The 22,510-nt window shown below is 37.7% G+C and overlaps 1 protein-coding gene across 1 annotated transcript; it reads left to right on the forward strand.

The window, feature by feature from the left end:
• The first annotated feature begins 3,949 nt into the window (after positions 1-3,949).
• LOC139981110 (ATP-dependent RNA helicase DDX55-like) lies at positions 3,950-22,455 on the forward strand. Its single transcript, XM_071993291.1, has 18 exons — positions 3,950-4,131; positions 8,926-8,976; positions 9,219-9,305; positions 9,684-9,835; positions 10,643-10,792; positions 11,775-11,922; positions 12,286-12,327; positions 13,879-13,935; positions 14,649-14,806; positions 15,522-15,614; positions 17,254-17,368; positions 18,092-18,177; positions 18,507-18,595; positions 18,904-19,030; positions 19,541-19,622; positions 19,977-20,075; positions 20,695-20,766; positions 21,528-22,455. Exons 1-18 carry the CDS (start codon positions 4,036-4,038, stop codon positions 21,588-21,590), a joined length of 1,767 nt encoding a protein of 588 aa, XP_071849392.1. The 5' UTR covers positions 3,950-4,035; the 3' UTR covers positions 21,591-22,455.
• Positions 22,456-22,510: the final 55 nt, after the last annotated feature.

The following is a 22,510-nucleotide window of genomic DNA, read 5'->3' on the forward strand; positions in this document are numbered from 1 at the left end:
TGACATTCCTCAGAAGTTCTACTGCATAACAGTATTTTGTGATTAGGCAAACATTCTTACGCATATTTTTACGAAAACCCGATGAACTTTTTTTCCTATGCCACATGTACCATACGTGCTAAGTTGCTAACAGTAACGAAACTCCTTACCGCAACCGACTAAAAGCAAGTCTGATTTCCAGTGACACGACGCGACAAAGTCAATGGGAATTTAGTGTGTGATTTCTCCCACATGTAGTTAAGTCAATGGAGAAGCGCCATTGACTTACTGTGTATGATCGTTTGAAACAACGTTCGTTCGATAGGAAGTTTTACCGCGCAGATGGTAATCATTGAAAACTTGAAGCAAACGTTCGGGATTGTTTTATTTTTCATAATAAAATAAAACTGTTAGCAAACTGCTTATCCACTAAAGAGCCTGTAAGAATATGTTATAAGTAATATGGCGTTACATTTCGATCCTGCTAGGATCGAAACGTCAGGCCAACTTACTCTTAGGCCTACACATTATTTTTCATATCAGTTTATATATTTCGATATCAGCTAACGAAATAACGAATATTTTATTTAAGTGCGATATACTTTTTACTTTATTTACGTTGAAGTTGCAACACTGATATAATTTTAAATTTTAATGGCAGTTGTAAAACCTGTCTCTAACTTTTTTGTTTTTCATTTCGTAGCCAATGGCTACTATCGTGAGTTCCGGCTTGCGGGAAGATCACATACATACATACTATTTTCCCCCTTCTGTATTCTGTACAGTCTGTGTTGTGACGGGATTGCAATATTGCGACTCCTCGTTATAATCGTACATCGCCCTATGTATGTATTACAGTGTTCTTTACTTGCTCCATTAATCTTTACTGTGAAAAGTTAAGTCGTTCATTTACTTTCTTTGATTGTATTGGCCTAGAAATTGGTAATCATACATAACACTTAATCATACATTAGGCCAGTTCCACGAAAATTTTGAAATAATCGGTAATCGGCAATCGGCAATCGGCCGATTGTCACAGGAAATAATCGGTAATCGGTAAAACCGATTGTCATACAATCGGTCGAACTTCTGGTTGTCAAGATTTGGTCTCAATTGATATTCAGAATTTTCCATGGTCAGAACTCAGCCGGCAGCAGGAAAATTTCTGGTTTTGATAGCCCCCTAGACTTCACAGGAAATGACACTTCTCAGGCTTGAAAATGACCAACCAGATGTACACTTTTGCCTGAGAACCAAGTTTTTCCCAATAGTTTTTTTCCATCCATAACCTTTTTCAAGATTGTCACCAGTCACACATCATGTTCGACCTCATTGCATCTCCTGTGGAGATTGCTTTTGTAGCTAATACTACGTAATGACCCACAATACCAGTCAGCCCGACTTTTCAAGGTTTTAAGCCCATTATTTGTTCAGAATTTGAAAAATAAATTTACTTCAAATCATACCCAGTATGTTGAACAAAATTCATCTATGGACAACCAATATAGAAAGTATGATGAAGAATGTTGGTCAGGGAATTTTCGAAAATTCAGACACAGTTAATTTATTGGTGTACAAATATTAAAACCACTTATAACGTCTACGATAAAACTTCGATATCACAAAAAAAGTACAAAAATATGCTCGAGTGGGGCGGTCTCCTCCTTTGCCCGCCCCTCCCCCCCCCCACTTGGCTACGCGCCTGCGGTTAGAAATCTTGTAAGAAACAGGCCAAATGGAAACCCAGTGAACCCATATCGATGTGGATCATATATGACTGTACGTACTTACACTCATACACAAGAGATGTACAGACAAATCATGAGTGACAACATGCTATACGGTCGCAGGTCACAGAAACGACCACGAAGAGTCATTTACCTCATGCAGCATGTGCTGGATGAAGTTTTAGCCACCGCCAAATATGATTTGGATAAATAATCTCACGCATTTATTTTCAATTTATAACCACAAAAATGCTATGCCACCAAATATTGGGGGGGGGGGGGGATATTAGATACTATATCGCCCCTAAAATATTGGGGGGGGGCATGCCCCCCGTCCCCCATATGATCGCCGCCCATGCTAGTCCGAGTACTGTTTTAAGAATCCGAGTACCGAAATCGAGTACTTTTTGCATCCGGGTACTTTTTCGAGTTCTATAGACAAAAGCCGTTATGTTCATGTACAAAGATCATTATTGTAAGCAAACGAATATTAATAACCCGACATCGTTGTATTTGATTTGTTATAGATGAGTTAAGTCCACCAATTTCTACTGACCGTTCTTCGTCTGAAAATGGACGCTTGGTCACCCATCCCACCGACAACCATTGCATCAATTAAAGTGGATATTATATTTTCTGAAATTTACTCAACGTAATGACCCTAAACCCGGTAATTTCCCCCGCCATCCGCGGTTCGCTTCATTTACATGGAGTCCTCTACTTTGTTAAGCCATCTGAAGGTTTTTTAGAGGACTTCCTATCACATTGTATATATTCACGTTATGAAACAAAATAAATCAATCAATCAATCAATCAATGTGTGTATGTACTGACGACTATGAAATAGTACTTAAATGTTTGTTTGCTACCTACCCCGCCAACCTCCCCCCCCCCAATCCTCCCACTCCCTTCGCTCTCCATCCCATCTCGTTCTGTTATCCCTCTAATGGAGTATTCGGTCGCCAGTATAGTCCCGAATTAAACCAATTTAGCTAAGGCATGTTCGTGAAGTTACAAAATCTGCAGGAATATGTCAGTGTGCCTGGCATATTTGAAGTGACCAATTTGGGGAGTTCCTGATAAGCATTGAGCAGTTTGTTATGATGTAATCGTAACAATTTCCAAACAGGTGGAGAACTGACAAGTAACTCTGTAGCACTTCCAATCTAAAAAGAAAAATGGTCTTCGAACTGGATACAAACCGTTTCTTCATCGCTTCATTCAAGCGAATCATTCCCGCGACGCTACCCCTTTAATAATAACTCTACCCCTTTAAATAATAACGCTACCCCTTTAATAATAACTCTACCCCTTTAATCAATTCAAGCGAATCATTCACGCGACGCACCTATTCAATGGGAGCACACACGTTCAACCGGATTATATACAGTTGCTTATTATTCTGCCGATTCGAAGTAAGCTATCACATTCATATGGTACGGATTCTAAAGTCAGGCCACCTTTTAAATCATGAGTGGAGTTCTTTATTTAATTTCAACCAAAAGTACGGAAGCGTAGAAGGGACATTGCATTGACGAGTTACCAACTTGACAAAACGACAATTATCTGCAAATTGACGAGATGACGAGATGGTAACGTCACAAAATTCAGAAAATTGACGTTTTGACGAGATAACGGATCTCGTCAATGCATCAATTTTCTGCAAATTGACGAGTTGCACACCTACTACCATCTCGACAAAATGACAAAATTCAGAAAATTGACGTTTTGATGAGATAACGGATCTCGTCTATGCATCAATTTTCTGCAAATTGACGAGTTGCACACTTACTACCATCTCAACAAGATGACAAAATTCAGAAAATTGACGTTTCGGATCTCGTCAATGCATCAATTTTCTGAATTTTGTCATCTTGTCGAGATGGTAAACGTAGTAAGTGTGAAACTCGTCAATCTGCAGAAAATTGATGCATTGACGAGATCCGTTATCTCGTCAAAACGTCAATTTTCTGAATTTTGTCACGTTACCATCTCGTCAACTCGTCAATTTGCAGATAATTGTCATTTTGTCAAGTTGGTAACTCGTCATGCAATGTCCTTTCTACGCTTCCGTACAAAAGAGAGTGGTCGAAGAAATTGAGAGGAAAAATAATCGTTAGAGAAAACCACTGATATAAGTGAGTACTTCAGTGATCTGGGTAACTTTAAAACTAACCAATACCCACGACTAGCGACGCAGGCTACATATTGCGAAACATATCCCGTATCAGAAAAGCATGTACACCAAAGGCTTAAGCACTACTAACCAGTGGCAGTAGTACTAGTGCGAGTCCGTACGATTTGCTATCAACGACGTTGTGACCAAAACATGGAAGGAAGTTGGCTTACATTAAAGACTCCATTATGTGAACCCATTTTACAGACGTTAGAGGGGCTTGGCTTCAAAGAAATGACACCAGTCCAGGTTCGTTTTATACTTAACAGTGTATACATTTGCCTAACATAACATGAACAGTGTAGGCCTAGGGCTAACGTTAATTTAAATGTACGCACACTTCAGCAACTTCAAAGTTATAGACTACTGTACAGTACTAAACCAGGGAGTTCATGTGTCAATTAACAGTTTCTTATGAGACTATACTTAGTATAAGTTTGCTCCACATTATTCTGACTTTGTGATGCCTCCTTGCTTACATAATAAGTAATGCAAATTAAGCCCTTCAACATTGGAATTTGTTTCTGTTTGGATCTCTGTTATTGTAGTAATTGTACACTGCTGATAATGTGGAAATGCTGAACAATCAAACATTATTTTGAAAGTCAAAGAAAATGATGATATGTCTGATTTGGCTCAGTGGGTTTAGTTTTATACTTCAAAATCATAATTTCACTGTTATTTTGATCATATTCTGTCAGAATCAGATAGATTAAGGACTAGGCTTTAGCAAGTATAGTACTAAATATTACTAAAAAATGGGTGAATTAATTCATAGAAGTGCCACAAAATAAAAACTTGACATATCCTTCAGTGGACCCAAAGTACTGTATGTCATAAGAGAGCAAAATGGGAGGGGACACTAGGTTCAACGCAATTTCAAAAGTCTGGGCAAATTTTTAGTAATTCTTTATCAAGCACATCATATCTTGCCGATTGTGGTATTGTTTTACAATGATTCATGACTCAGACCACTAACTGAACAGTGGCAGATCCAGGGGTTATGGGTATGCTGACCCTCCCTCTCCCATTTACAATCCCACACAAAAAATTACTAACTAGTACAACCTTGCAATTAGACTAAATTATAGCACTGCTTTATAGCATAAGGCCGGGTGCCTCAGAATGTCCCACTTTACATCTACAGTATAAGTTTCATTTCCTTTTATCTTGGGTGATGGGGGGGGGGGGAGGCCCAGACACCCTCCAAACAGGCTGTCAGCTTCAATGAACCCATATAGTCTGTCCTCTCCCTTTGTTGAATTCTGCATCCCTGTGAATGTACCTATACCCTTACTCAAAATCCATATATGGCCCATATATGGCAATTTGTATCTTGCCCATATCTGTGCCATATATGGAATTTATATCTGGCCATATCAAGAATTGGGCAGATATAACTTGATATAAGATAAAGGCCATATCTGCCTCAGATAAAACTTTATATGGGTCACTTTTTATCTGGACCAGATATGGTCCATATATGGCAAATCCATATCTGGCCCATATATAGCAGATCCATATATGGCTTATATATGGCAAATCCATATATGGCCCATTAAGGCAAATCCATATCTGGCTCATATATGCCACATCCATATATATTGCCCTTGGAAAATCCATTACTGTCCCATATTATGATAAATCCAGATTGAACTAGTTAAAAAAATGGCTTCATCTGTGCCAGAACTTCATCTGGCGATTGTAAAGAAATATAATTTGAAACCAAGTAAGGGCAATATATGGCGCATATAAAGCAACTCTTTATTTACTGCTTAATTATCTGGCCATTAATTACATTTCCTGTTTGATCCATCAGCAGGTATTTTTCTTTTTCTTGTTTCACTTTACCCACAGTATGTCCAAGCCTTTACAAATAATAAACTAATATTAAAAAAGGGTCTTCTGTTCAGACGATTATTGAGGCGATATGACCGTCAGAACAAAAATACATGGTTAAGAGAATAAAATATCCTGGCATGATAAAATGCTCCACGAATAAATTGGCACTTGAAAGCCTGCTTCATGACAAAATGCCCATCACTCTGCCGTCTCTATGCTGTCTTCAGTCTCTGCAAGGTCTGCGAGTCCTTTTCATTGACACAATTTTCAAAACAATGACGAAGACATAAAGTCGGGATTACTTTATTCCCAGCACATTCCAAACCCAATTGTGCACATAACTTTTTTTGTGACACATAGTTTTATTTATGACTCACAATGCTTCCAACTAGAAAGAGATTTCAAAATCATTTCAAATTGTGTCTGAAAAAACCCATCTCCAGACATTTAGACCAAAAAAGAAGCAGGGCTTAATTGGAGGTAAAGATCAACTTATCTTGGACTTCAGAATCTGCAGTTTTGGCCTCAAACATATCGCTCAAAAAGCTCCTTGCTGTTACCTAATCCGACTGCTATTCAATAAAATACTTAGAGTTCTTTATTCTTCTGTGGTCCTTTAGAGGTTGATACTAAATTACAATGTGCTATTCCCGTATTTGATATATTTGCTTTAGTAAATAAGTTCCAGGAGGGCGATATATGTTCCATTCAGTATTGAAGATCAGTCCAGTATGTTGTTTCCATCCGTTCCAAAAATATTCTTCCTTACTTCTGACTGTTCAGTTCACTGTAGAATCCTTTGCCAATGTCCTAACTCAATAGGTTAATTTTTACGAATCTCCATCACCCTTCCAATTCTTTCTATTAAATTTCCTTCTGTTCTCTACCCTTACCATGTGTAAACTGTTTTCCTATCTCAATCGATCCCAGAGTATCAATACACATATGTCCTTTGTTCCAAAGAAGGTTTCACACCATGGAGGTCTGTTTTTACCGCCATGTTCACGCTTAATTGCCCTCTGAGTCATCCTTTTTTCCATCATCCTGTGGTTGATAGATAGATAGATCAAGTAGCCAATTTATACCCCCTCTGACTTAGTGTGCACTGTAGGTGCTTTACCATTAAAATATGTGCAGTACTAAACATAGGGCATGGTATGAATACACTATGTAAGAGCACACAATCTTAAACGTATATTCAGTTATATCTCGCTATATATGGCCAGATAAAACTTTATCTGCATATCTGGACAGACTCTATGTCCAGTTATATCTGGCTTTATATCTTTATTAGGCCAGATAAAATTTTATATGCCTATCTGGATTGTCTCTATATCCAGTTATATCTGGCTTTATATCGCCATATCAAACTTTATATGCATATCTGGCTTACAATTATATCAAGTTATATCTGGCTTTATATGGCCATATCAAACTTGATATGGATATCTAGCTAAAAATCATATCAAGATATATCTGTCTTTATATGGCCAGATAAACTTAATATGTGTATCTGGATTGACTCTATATCCAGTTATATCTGGCTTTATATGGCCATATCAAACTTGATATGGATATCTGGATTACAATTATACCAAGATATATTTGGCTTTATATGGCCATATCAAACCTTATATGCGTATCTATATTGACTCTATATCCAGTTATATCTGGCTTTATATGGCCATATCAAAATGTATATGGAAATCTAGATTACAAGTATTTTAAGATATATCTGGCTTTAAAAGGCCATATCAAACTTGATATGGATATCTGGATTACAATTATACCAATATATATCTGGCTTTATATGGCCATATCAAACTTGATATGGATATCTGGATTACAATTATACCAATATATATCTGGCTTTATATGGCCATATCAAACTGTATATGGATATCTGGATTACATTTATATCCAGTTATATCTGGCTTGATATGGCCATATCAAACCAGATATGGATATCTGGATTACAATTATATCAAGATATATCTGGCTTTATATGGCCATATCAAACTTTATATGCGTATCTGGATTGACTCTATATCCAGTTATATCTGGCTTTATATGGCCATATCAAAATGTATATGGATATCTGGATTACATTTATATCCAGTTATATCTGGCTTGATATGGCCATATCAAACCAGATATGGATATCTGGATTACAATTATATCAAGATATATCTGGCTTTATATGGCCATATCAAACTTTATATGCGTATCTGGATTGACTCTATATCCAGTTATATCTGGCTTTATATGGTCATATCAAACTTGATATGGATATCTGGATTACAATTATATCAAGATATATCTGGCTTTATATGGCCATATCAAACTATATATGCGTATCTGGATTGACTCTATATCCAGTTATATCTGGCTTTATATGGCCATATCAAACTTGATATGGATATCTGGATTACAATTATATCAAGATATATCTGGCTTTATATGGCCATATCAAACTTTATATGCGTATCTGGATTGACTCTATATCCAGTTATATCTGGCTTTATATGGCCATATCAAACTTGATATGGATATCTGGATTACAATTATATCAATATATATTTCTGGCTTTATATGGCCATATCAAACTTTATATGCGTATCTGGATTGACTCTATATCCAGTTATATCTGGCTTTATATGGCCATATCAAACTTGATATGGATATCTGGATTACAATTATATCAAGATATATATATCTGGCTTTATTTGGCCATATCAAACTTGATATGGATATCTGGATTACAATTATATCAAGATATATCTGGCTTTATATGGCCATATCAAACTTTATCTATCCAGATATAGCCAGATATAAAACCAGATATGGAATTTGAGTAAGGGTAGATTCATGACTCGACTTAGAATAAGTTACATGCAATTAATGATGTACAGGAAGGCACCCTTAATAAATAGTGACACATTACAACTCTGATGGTTTTGTTTTAGAAGTACCACTATGTCCAGTCATGTTATTGGTATATAAAATAGCCATAGAATGTTTTGATCTTCACAGATTACTGTCTCCAGACAATAAAAACATCCATGTTTGGTTGATTCATTGATCAAATTGTCTCTGTTTTATTTACAGTACTGTATTTATTCATTTATTTATTTATCAATTGATGCACCAGTGTACTTCTCTAGTTGTTACTGTACTTCCATTTTTATGTTTTATTTTCAGGCAGCTACGATTCCGCTGTTTATGAGAAATAAGGATGTAGCCGTTGAAGCAGTGAGTAACAAGCTTACAGTACTTAAAAGTCACCTGTATAATTTAAGATGTAAATGCCCTTTACAAAATGATATTAATTTTTGTTTTTACAAACTTGAACGTTATCAAATTTTGACTCCATATATATGGTATGTTGTCATCTTTAACAACATTTTTTCACTGTTTCAAATGCCACACATTTAGAGTGAGCTTCCTTAATGCTGCAGTTTGGAATAGAAAATATCATTTTGTTTTACATTTAGATCACAGGAAGTGGCAAGACACTAGCATTTCTGATTCCAATACTTGAAATACTTCGTAAACGTGAGGAGGAATGGAAAAAAATAGAGGTAGGTTATTTCACTCAAAGGTTTTCCTGAATGACATTTTTTGTGTGATTATAGGTAGGTTGTGATGTGGTGAAAGATGGTTGGAACTTGGAGGAAAGAAGATTGAGATGGGCTGGCAAACTTTTACAACACCTTGCAGCAAGTTAATGCTCCAAGGTCCTGCTTACTTAAAAGCATTCTTTTTATCCATATGTGCTGTACTTGGGGTCACATTTATTTACTGATTCTCAATGAAATTGATGCTTTTTTCAGTCCCACCCCTTCACCTCTCTCCCACCCCTTCACCTCTCTCCCTCCCCTACATCCCCATCCTCCATCTCCTTATCCTCCTCCATCTTCTCCTCCAAATTCCTTAAAATTTTCTTCTGGTTTTTCTAGGTTGGAGCCCTCATCATTACACCAACCAGAGAACTAGCGATACAGATCTTCGGAGTCCTCTCGTCATTTCTTAAAAATCTTCCGCAGTTCTCCAAAGCTCTGCTGATTGGTGGAGATAATCCCATGAAGGATATAGAAACCCTTCAAAGTGGGTCAGTTAACTCTGGAAAATTACTCACGATGCCTGCTTAAGTATTATTGAGTGTCGTTTCTTAGGACAGAATTGACTGAAAAGTGTCATTTGTAATTTTTTTAATCATTAAGCCAATTATGTTCAACCATATTGCCATGTAGTCAACTATTGTATCTGTTAGAATGATAAATGTATTGGTCCTATTGGATACTTAAAAAATCAAATATTAGCAGTGCTTATTAATCTGAGTAAATGCTAACAAACTGATAGGTATCCTTAAAGGTTAATGGTAATCCAAAATAAGTTTTCACCCCTATCCTTATATGCAAAACAGGCACTGTACTTTTTCCTTTCTTTTGGGGGTGTACAGTAAAAGTGTTGTGTGTTATGATGCTGAGTTTTTCATTCTATGCTACAGTAAGACACCAAGGTGTCTTACTGTCGACACTTAGGTGATCGTCAAAAGATTGACCTGTAATTCCATCAAAGTGTACCCATGATACAGAAAAATAACCCAGTATGTTTCGTTCCAGTACCTTAGTGTAAGGAGTGCATGAGCTCAAATTGTTCAATTCAACTTTTTGCTGTATTTCTCTCTCAAATATGCATACTAATAACATTTCAATTGTATAGGCTAAAATATGGCTAAATTGACCATTGTTTGGGTTATGAGAAATTTGATGAGGATTTGGTTGAAATCCATTCAAAGTGAACTTTTGTAAGAAGGCAAATGCACCCGACTGGTATTGTTGATGACTTGTGCTATGGTACCCTCAAAATACTGTTACCGAAAATCTTTTCTGCATACTTTTCTTTACATTTGCAGGGCAAACATCATCATTGCAACACCGGGCAGAATGGCTGACTTAATGACTAGGACTATCCCAAATTTAAGTCTGGCTGGCATGTTGAGGGCGCTAGAGGTCTTAGTTTTGGATGAGGCTGATCGATTGCTGGAAATGGGTTTTGAAACCAGGTTTGTTATAGCCTTCTTACCTCAGTAGTTTATCAGTACTCATTGCTATTATCACTCTATTCTTAAACTCATATCAATCCATCGATGCAGAAGAATCGAGTCCAGTAACATATCAGTCTGTGTGGCCTTGTAGGTGGTTACATTTCACCTTCACTTGGCAGAAAAGCATTGCTAATGGCACAGGGAGAAAGTATTTGTCCCATTTGGGAGATGGGAAGGGGTGGGGGGAGGGGTTGGGGGAGTGCTGTTAATCGATGAGACCCCAAAGTTTCTGCTTACCTGAGATGAGATGCATTCATAGCAAGTTCAAATGGATTTATTTTAAAGTTTTGATCATTCCATAAAAGATGCCTGTTACATATTCTTCTAACACTGATGTTTCAACTGTGTTCCACGTCCCAGTAGAAGTAGCTCAGAAATGTTTCTTAGCAATTCTATGCGATAAATCCCTTGCTCAAAATGGTCGCAATTAGCTACAGTTATGATTAATCTCAACAGTTACTCAAATACCAACTCCCAACTTAATTTTGCATGCATAATAGAGTGACCAGATTGTACTTACGTTATCAACCTTTAAGTATCTTTTTGACATAAGCACCACAAACTAAAGGTTAAAGCCTATGCTGAGGTTTATTTCCATGGCTACAGAGGGTTAGTTTCAAACATAATGAGCCAGTTGAACACAAAGAAGAATTTTGTTCTCCCCCAGATTGGTAGACAAGCCCCTCAACTTTCACTGCATGTTATTCATTTATACTAGTTTCTGTCATCTAACCAGTTTTTAATATTTACAATGTGAATAGCAGTTAATCATGCAACATTGGAAATACAAGGCAAATTCTCTTGAAACTTTCTGGACTTTTTTGACTTGATGTTGCTGCATGAGGCTTTGCCAGAATAATAATTTCTCATCAATGCTTCTGGGACCACTTGTCAAGGGATGATGGTTAAAAAAAACTTAAATTAATTCTTCTCCTCACAGCATCAACACAATACTGGGTTATTTACCCAAACAGAGAAGGACAGGACTCTTCTCAGCTACGCAAACAGAGGAAGTCAGAGCACTCATCAGGGCTGGTCTAAGAAACCCGGTTAGAGTAGCGGTCAAGGAGAAGAGAACAGCTTCTGAGGTAAAATTAAATCAAATAATCAATCAAATATTTTTGTAAATAAGCAACTTAAATTCAAGACAAAACTTGGTGTATATTCAATGTCAATCAAAACTCTTTTAATTATGAAAACATATTAAATAAACAACATTTAAATATTTTAAGTTTGACAGTGGAAATTGTTTTTAAAGCAGATTTAAGTACACTGGATGGAAAAATAAAAACAGTTTCTTGTGTTCATGTAATGATATGAATTAAACCCCTTTAATCATAAATAACAACATGCCATGGAAATATTAAATAATTTATACCTTTTATTGCATTCAGTCTACCATTGTTATGCTTGATGTGTGTTTGTATATTATTTGCTCTTAACATTTGTAGGACATTCAGAAGACACCATCAACATTGAAGAACTACTACCATGTGAGTCATAGTCATACTAAATGAAAAAGAGAGAGAGAGAGAGGTCATAGGTCACCATTAGACCATAGATCATTTAATATACAAGATGGCCTCATTCATCTGGGGGTTCAGATGTTGTTTCAGGAAGGGATTTGCAAACTGACTTGTGGGTGGCCATTTTAATTTCTTGGAATTCAAGGACAAATAGTTACACCATGATCCAGGGAGTAGTTATGTGGTATCATAGTGGATTGTAACCCTCATTGAAACTTGCAGCAATGACAACTACTTCTTGATCATGTCACTTGAAATGTCCATACATTTCATCATTAAAATTCTGAAACCCAAATTCCTCTTTTATTTAATTTTTTTCACTCACAAAATATATTGATTTGTTATAGGCATTGAAGACAAACTGCGTGCGGCCAACTGAAAAAGTTAATTTTCTGTTGCTTGCAAATGACGTTTTTTTTGCGTCGCTACAAAATGCAGACAGCAATGAAACGTGATACCTTGTAATCTTTAGCTGGACCTGAGATGTCCATTGCTGTACCGTTTGTGCACTGTGTTGTGGGTATTGACCGCAGCTGTATGTACTGACTGTACACTAGTGTCTAATTACCGACGGTAGCAAGTTCTGTGTGTATTTTCTGGGATCGATGGTGGTGTCTAACACTTCTGTTACACCTCATTCGAAACTAGGTCAGATTACCGGCATTAGACGTTTCTTTTTGCGCGATTCTTCACACCCTTTAAGCAAGTTAATATGTTCATAGTTTGTTTAGAAATGGTGCGACATTAACTGCCAGGTGTGGATCCAGGGATTTATAAAGGTGGGGTGTGACCCTGGGGTCACTGAATCTGATGACTGGAATGTAGGAGTTATCCCAGACAGAACTTACTTTTTACTTGTGGCTTACATTTCATCATTCAAAATTGTGAATCCCAAACTCCTCTTTCATTTAATTTCTTTTTTTTTCACTCTAAAATCTCTTGATTTCATTAAGCAAGTAAATATACTGATGCTGATACGAATGTTGGGGTTGGGTCCTACAGAAACCCCCAGAAAAATGTTTACATATTGGACATGAAATATTTAATTGTTATTAACACAAATTGTTATTGGACACGAAATTGAAATTGTTTAGGCTGTAAATAAGTTTTAGAATTAGATCAACACAAACTGTTTGTGCTAATTACTACTTTGTGGGGGGAGGGGAAGGCAGGGGGGGTTGAAAAGAGTGGGAGGTGGAACTTGATTTGAAAAGATCTGTATGAGTAAGTGAATATTTCACATGCAACATACTTTGTGAGGGTTTTCCTAATGGACTAGATACTTTTGAGTTTATATGCTGTTTGTGCTAATAACTACTTGGGGGGGGCAGGGATGTGGGAGGGGTTGAAAAGAGTGGGAGATGGAACTTGATTTGAAAAGATCTGTATGAGTAAGTGAATATTTCACATGCAACACACTTTGTGAGGGTTTTCCTAATGGACTAGATACTTTTGAGTTTATATGCTGCCGTCCTTTGCATAACATTATTGTGTTGTTTTGTTATTTTGCGTTACTAGATCTGTGAGAGTGAAGATAAACTCAACTTTCTTGTGTCATTTTTGAGGAAATATAAGGTGAGACACATTCAACTTTCTTCAATTTTGAAATTTACATTGCAGTTTAGGAGAGGGGGGGGGGGCTTGGTGGTGGATGGGTGTTTGAAAAATGAAGTGAGTTGGATATTTTGTAATGTGATTACCTTTTTCAAGTTTTGTTTAAATTAACACTTGAGGGTTATTAAATAACTGAGATAATCACCTATGGCAAATCACTGTATTTCCCGTATGGTTAAATGTTATTCCATCCTGAACAGTAGCAGGCTAGTGGGTCGACCACACATGGAACTTGCCATAGTACAAAATACTGTTTATTGCCCACCTTTTTTGTTTAAGTATGGCTTCCACATCGATTAAGTCTTTCTTCCTAAGTCTGTTGGATGCTCAGAATGCATTCTACGCTTATGTTGCTTTCACTCAGCATTATAGTTTCCCAGAATCACTGTCGACGTGAATGATTTTTTTCCATAATTATTATGGATTTACAAGACACCAAAAATGTTGCAATTGTGAATGAAGATTTCAAAGGTGGTACATTTGTACCTGGTGACTTGTTTCTTGTCAATGGACTGACTAAATGTTCACCCCCCCATTCCCTCCCCACTCCCCCTCCTGTAGAAGATTCATTTATGCATGAATGTATATTAATCTTGTAATGGATAAAGTAAGTCAGGTCTACATTTCCGAGGCATATTTAGTTGAATATCTTCCGTTTGGTTCCTTAATACCAGGACTTGAAGACGATGGTGTTCTTCAGTACGTGTGCCTGTGTGGATTACTTCAGTAGAGCCCTAGAGGAAATGGTAAAGCACACCACCATCAAATGCATCCATGGCAAGATGAAGAAGAGAAGAAGCAAGATATTTGCTGAGTTTGCTCAAATGGAGAGGTAAGTTCTCAGACTCGGACCTGAATTCTTCCGAAATTTGGACTACGTTTACACAGGATTTTGACAGTATAGTTACCATACACTGGTGGTCTGTTTAGGTTTTTATCTTGTCATTACTGTGAGATCTTGTACATTTTCACCGCGATGTCAAACTCGGATGAATCTCATACTTTGCAGATGACCAATATTAATTCCAAAAAAGGGCTGTTTTTTATGCTGTGGGTGAAATTTCATAAGCAGTCAACTGTGTTCAAAATGTGAATGAACTCAATGTACAAAAGGTTGGGGGCATTTAGCTCACCTTGATCTTTAGGAGTCCTAAAGTGAGGGTGCAGAGACTGACCAGACTATCAGGTCACACAAAGGTCAAAATGGGGACAGAAATCTTCATCTCAGAACTTGAACTGAATTTTGTTCTGTCAGATTTTGTCAGATTTTGTCATCATTTTGTCAAATAGTAATAAATTGAGCACAAACAGAGCAGAGAGCAAGCAATGCTTTAAGTTCAATACATGTATGTTGAAAGAAAAGGGTCGGTGTTCGGCAGAAAATATCAAGATTGTAAGAATCAGCATCACACATCGTTGACATTTTGTTGCAGTGGTTTATGAATCCTCAGGTGTGCATATATATAAACAGAAATTCAATCTTTTTACATTTAACTGACTTTCATATCATACACCTGATTGACTGTACTCTGTCCTCTCTATTCCAGGGGAATAATCGTCTGCACCGATGTCATGGCTAGAGGAATTGACCTCCCAGAGATTGACTGGGTTGTGCAATATGACCCACCCAGCAATGCTAGGTAATGTGTTTATTTATATCAAGGTGATAGGTGTATGCCTATGACCCCCACCCAGCAGTGCTAGGTAATGTGATCATTTATATCAAGGTGATGGGTGTATGCCTATGACCCACCCAGCAGTGCTAGGTAATGTGATCATTTATATCAAGGGAATAGGTGTATGCCTATGACCCCCACCTAGCAGTGCTAGGTAATGTGATCATTTATAACAAGGGGATAGGTGTATGCCTATGACCCACCCAGCAGTGGTAATGTGATCATTTATATCAAGGGGATAGGTGTATGCCTATGACCCCCACCTAGCAGTGCTAGGTAATGTGATCATTTATAACAAGGGGATAGGTGTATGCCTATGACCCACCCAGCAGTGGTAATGTGATCATTTATATCAAGGTGATAGGTGTATGCCTATGACCCATCCAGCAGGGCTAGGTAATGTGATCATTTATATCAAGGGGATAGGTGTATGCCTATGATCCACCCAGCAGGGCTAGGTAATGTGTTTATTTATATCAAGGGGATAGGTGTATGCCTATGATCCACCCAGCAGTGCTAGGTAATGTGATCATTTATATCAAGGGGATAGGTGTATGCCTATGACCCACCCAGCAGTGGTAATGTGATCATTTATATCAACGGGATAGGTGTATGCCTATGACCCACCCAGCAGTGCTAGGTAATGTGATCATTTATCAACAAGGAGATTGGTGTATGCCTATATTCCCTGGTATGCCTTTGACTAGGTAAAATGTCTGTTTATACCATGGGATGTGTTTATGCCTGTCATCTACCCAGCAGTGGGAGGTGATTTATTCATAAGCACCAAGGGATGTGTGTATTCTGTCTAATGCACTCGGCTATGCCAGCTAACTGTGTTCATGTATACATAGTCATGTGTGTATAAAGCTGACACTAGTGCTCCTGGTCCAAGTTGCACATTTTCCAATTAAGATTTTAAACTTTCTCCAAGTGGAATAAAATATCATCAAGTCAATATCTGGCTGCAAAATTCGCTCCTTCCTAATTAGTACGGAACCAAAATTTGTGAAGGGAGGTGTGTCGTTGATCTAGTTTGATAGTAGGCTGTGCGTATCAGTGAAAGAAGAGATGGCTGTAGGCTAACAGAAATGATGTGAATGAGTTTAAGCTAGGGACTAAATATTTATTTAATAGAAAAGTCGGACACCCAAGTCCTGGAGGAGTGGTCTAAAAGGAGTGGCAGCCTTCTCCCCTTTCCAGAATCTTTTTAATATAAAGAGCGCTACCTACCAATTCATGGCATATTTATAGCTTTATACACCAGGTTAGTAGGAAGATTTTGAGTGCAAATTGTCTCCGCCAAGATTGTGATTTTCAAGGTAACAGTCTCTCTTGAAAATATGTAAAAATGCCTAGAATTTATTTGGTGACATAGTTAATGATACCTTTTTTTTTTTGTACAGACATCATTGCCAGTTTCAATCCATAGCATTTAAATATAAAAGGCTCTCTCCAAAATATTCCAAAGACACTTCTGACTAACCTACTTCTGCAAAAGTGGAAAATAAAATCTTCAGGCCTCTTTTGGAAAAATATCACAAATGTATTCATCTCTCACATATGAATGCCATCTGTTATGATTGTAACATTTCTCTTCCAGTGCCTTTGTGCACAGGTGCGGCCGGACGGCTAGAATCGGAAATAGCGGCAATGCTCTGATACTGCTCAGGCCAAAGGAAGAGTCCTATATCAAATTTTTGGAAATTAATCAGAAGGTAAGTTATTTAGAGAATTGTTTAACATTGATGATTGCCACACGGTACCATATACAAAGAGATAAGGTCCACACCCTACAATGATATAAAAAGAGATAGGGTCCACACCCTTCCATGATATACAAAGAGATAGGGTCCACACACTACCATGATGTACAAAGAGATAGGGTGCACACCCTACCATGATATACACAGAGATAGGGTCCACACCCTACCATGATATACACAGAGATGGGGTCCACACGCTACCATGATATACAAAGTGATAGGGTCCATACGCTACCATGATGTACAAAGAGATAGGGTCCACACCCTGCCATGATAACAAAGAGATAGGGTGCACACCCTACCATGATATACACAGAGATAGGGTCCACACCCTACCATGATATACAAAGAGATAGAGTCCACACCCTGCCATGGTAACAAAGATAGGGTGCACACCCTACAATGATATACAAAGAGATAGAGTCCACACCTGAAGACAAAGGAAAATGTCATGAACAGTTTTTATATGTCATTACATTTCCTATCACAGAAATTCTCACTGTTACATGAATACAACCTCTAGCTTTTTCTGAAACAGACATGTCTGTAATTAAACATATATACCCTTTCTCTTGTCCTTACTTCCGTGAGGCCTTTGTGTTTGCTGAGGTCACCAGATCTCCATAGCAACTTCATAAAATGTTACAGCGTAAGTTGTCTCTTTATAATTGACAGGCCCCAATGCAACTTTACACGGAAGCTTCAGAGTTGACTAAAGTACAAGTCCTGCACAGATTGAAGAAAGTCTCCCTAAAAGACAGGTAAGTCTACCATCTCTCTCTCCCTCTGACTCTTGCAGTTTTAGATGTCATTTAGATATGGATGAAACATCACACAGACGTGCTTAATAAATGTCTTACTTTGATATGTATGTCTAGCTACAATCCATCAGTTTGAAGTATAGTTAGCCAGTTGACTCCAGAACCATTCAAAAGTTACATACCCGGAAAACTGGAAAAAAAGTCTTGTTGGACATTATAAAGTTACAATATACACCTCTTAGATTCATTTGTAAAGCTGAATAAAAGCTTTAAGTTTGGTTCCCATATTTGCAGTATTTAGTTTTTGTTTTAACTTTTGTCATTGTCAGAGCCGTGATGGATAAAGGAACCAGAGCCTTCGTATCCTTCATGCAGTATTATGCCAAACACGAATGCAGTCTGATATTCAAGCCCAAAGGTATTTATTATTGTCTTATTTGTAACTGAAATATTTTTCCCTGTTAATCTACTCCAGTCAATAATCAGTCTGACTTGTAGGGACCCACCATACAACAGACAACATACAAATAATTATTTTAGATCTATAAATTAATTATTCTGTTTAGGATTCACTAATCTGTCAATTGAATAGTTAGCATAAAATAATCTCAGTCGCTCTACGTATGTCAGGCAGTTGAGAATTTTTAAGACTATGGGCTTTTCTGGTTTAACTTTTCTCTGTTACCTGGTTTATTTAAAAATAAAATTCCTCTTCTTTTTCTGCAGATCTTGATCTTGGTAAATTAGCGCAGGGATTTGCTTTGTTAAGGCTACCCAAGATGCCAGAACTGAAAGGCAAACAAATTCCAAACTTTGAGCCACTTAAAGTTGATTTTGACTCCATCACGTACAAGTAAGTGTTCTATTTACGGAGGTGTTTCTCGTGCAACAACTCTCTAACATGGAGTTTGTGAAATGAGAAGGCAAAATATGTAAATGTTTGTCGTTCATATTCAGCAAGACAGGGGTACTTTGTTTTTCGGCAATGACTGCCTATATTTTAAATGATGTTCTAATCAACAAGGAACTGAAGGATACGGTAGGTTGAGTTCGGCCACAATAGCCAATATGGGGAATTCCCACCACATATCTGAAGGTCTGTGACGTCGTTTAAGTGAACTTAGAGGCTAAAACAGAGTTTCGTCTTAATATTGTTTGGCTTTTTGATCTTTTTCGACTAATTTTCCACAGCAGTGCTACTCAGTGGCGTGTCTCTTCTAATTTCATTTCCAAATAATGATGAATGAGTGTTCTTCAATTGATTGGCTTGGATAGATTAGGTAGCCTTGATGAATTAACATCCATCAGAGTTGTGTCACATGTTTGACATAAGCAATGCTTATGTTTTTATTTTCAATTACAGAGATAAAATCAGAGAGAAGGCTAGAAAGGAGAGGCTGGCAAAGTATCTAGCAGGAATGTGGACTGATGAGAAGGGATACAAGGTAATCATAGTTGCATGGGACAATCATGACAGGGCCAATGGTCCTTCACCTCCCCCCTCCCCCCCCCACTATGTTTCAGTCTTGGGGTGAAACGCTCAGTCTGGAGATATTGACGTTCAGTCGGGGGAAGAAAAAGATATCTCCCCCAGGCCCATGACACCCTTCCATCCTTCCATAAAGGATCTCACACCCTAAATTTTAACCTCCTGCACTTGTCTCTGGTGACCTTGGTGGAATAGGCAAGGAGGTAGGTGGAGTGATTTTTGCTGGATATGTTTGAAGAATGTTTTTTTTTAAATTTTGCTCAGTATGTTTGACATCTCTTTTGTTTTCTTCTTCTGTATGTACTTCCAGAGAAAACCTGAGTCTTGGTCAAGAGCAAAAGAGAAGATGGAGAAGAGAAGAAACAGGAAGAAGAGACGGGAACTGGCACTGGCACTGAAACGTAAACATGTGAGTACGATTGAATCGCCGGACCCGTAAAGCCAAGACTATAAGGAATTATAACAAATTGAATGAATCACCTTTTGTGTTTCGCCATTGGTAATTACCTATTTATTTATGAGTCTGTGAAACACTATCATAGCTGTAGATTCTTGTAGTCCGACCCAATGTTCAGGTTGCAAAGCATATTCGATGAGTTCAGAGATTGTTTCAGAAATCATGCCAAATATTTATGGCTATTTAAACACAAGGATCACGACACCGTGGCCCTGTGTACCCCAATCTCAGGATTGCTTCATCTTCAGGCTAAGATCAAAGATCTCACATAAGTAACCATATACCAGTGTCATCGTAATGATACATTTAGGGGCGGGGGGGGGGGGGGGAGGGAGGGGATGACCGATGGGTTGTGGACAAATTCCCCAAAAATTTAACTGAGGTGTAGCCATAAAATGGTTGCAGGCCGCTGTTGTTGTGAATGGTTAATGCAGCAGACTATCCAAGGATTACAGGATTGATTCACAGCCAGATCTTTATGTTGGTTATGTCATATGAGAAGGCCTCGGCCTTGATACAAGACCGTAAACCTATACCTCTTTACTGTTGAATTTTGTATTCAATGTTACAGACATTTGATGACGAAGATTTAGACGAGCTGGCCAGAGATGTCAGTCTTCTGAAGAAGTTGAAGAGAGGGAAGGTGAGTATCAAACACTTAACCAATAACAAGACTCTCATGAAATAGTCTGCATTATTGTTGTGACAATTGAGCAGAAAACAAAATGACTGAACTGCAATGTACTCAGACATCCTCAACCCACCGTTGACTTTATTATCAAACGAATAGCCCTTAGTAAACGATGTAACAAATCACTGAAAAGAATAGAGCGTGACCGGCAAATTTGTCCTTGGAATTGTACGAGAGAAGATTGAGAGATTATTATATCTTGTTGCTTCTGTCACAGAATTTGAAGTTAGAATGTCCAGGTTTTTAGCTTTGTAACTATATCGAATGGAGTTTATGGTCACCACCAACTGCTATGATTATGAACACAGTGTTCCCAAAACTGGAAAAAGCTGCTTTCACCACTTCTCTGACTGGTTTGTAAATGTCCGTATTTAAAATGTAACTTAGCTCTATGAGGAAGAATTATTTTTGCTTCCATGATGTCATCAAACGAAATGATCGGTTTATCTCTCCATGACTTTTGATGATAGTCACTCAATCAATTCCTCCTGAATTGCCAATCTGTTGACCTATTTAGTATAGTTCATTATTTTCCAAAAATCACTGTAAACTTAATATGTTACAGAATGAAACCTCAATATCCAAGTAGTGCTGCATTTTGCCTCTTGTCATAAAAGGTTTCCTCTGCTGCTCTAATATTCTGAGAGACATCTCTTCATATTTTCTTATGTCAAAAAAAGTTGAACCACATTGTTTATCCTGTGTTCTGTTAGGTTTCCAAGGAAGACTATGAAAAAGACATCGGTTTGGAGAAGGAGGAGGAGACAGCAGATTGAGTCTTCATTCAGAGGTTCAGGGGTCGGAAAGTTAGGAGTGGGGTTTACCTGCCAGAGAAACTGATGAGGCATGACACCAGAGACAGCACTCCTTTAACAGAGTGTGACAGGAATGTAGCATCCATTGAAGAGAGAGCACAGGCAAACTCAATTTAATATGTAGTAGAATCAAAAGACCAATGGATGTGCTCCGTGAAGCTTGCATGAAGTTGGTCGATGGAGTGAATAGAAAGAGTAAACTGTGCCAAACCTTAAATAAGTGATGTGGACAACAGTTACTTTATGATGCTAAGCTGTCTGATTATAGACATTACGGAATGTCCAATCACTGTTAGTTTACATGTGTTGGGTGCCAGTCGTTTGCACAGGAAAACCATAGATTTATATGTAAGTGAAACTGACCTTACTAGTTTAGTAGGTCTGGATGGATGGAAGCTGGTGGTTGCTAGGTTTGTGTGTTTGCCTCTGATACCATCGCCTTTGCCTATTAGCACTTAAATATAATATGTACGAGAATAAAATGTAATGTACTGATGCTGATGTGATACTGGATAGGCATTGTTAAGATGCGTGCAGAATGGTGAAGGTGCTGTGACAATCCTGAGAGTAAAAATAAATTGCTTGTAGTAGCGAACTGTCTGGCTATTGTGTTTGACATGTGTGCATGCAGTGACCATTATAGCATTCAAGATACCTACAGAATGGTGAATGACCCAGGATGATTGGTATGGTCAAGAGGAATGACTCAGGACATGTTGGAAGGGCCAATGCAGAGCTCCCAACAGTACGATTTTACCGTATTTCGTACGATTTTTAGAAGTAAATACGACAGTACGATTTTCAATAAAATACGATATTCCGAAAATCTGAATGTGTTTGTGTATTTTGTGTGTGTGTGTGCCATTTTCGATGGCCAATTG

Source organism: Apostichopus japonicus, chromosome 15 (genome assembly GCF_037975245.1).
Source record: "Apostichopus japonicus isolate 1M-3 chromosome 15, ASM3797524v1, whole genome shotgun sequence".
Lineage (NCBI taxonomy): Eukaryota > Metazoa > Echinodermata > Holothuroidea > Aspidochirotida > Stichopodidae > Apostichopus > Apostichopus japonicus.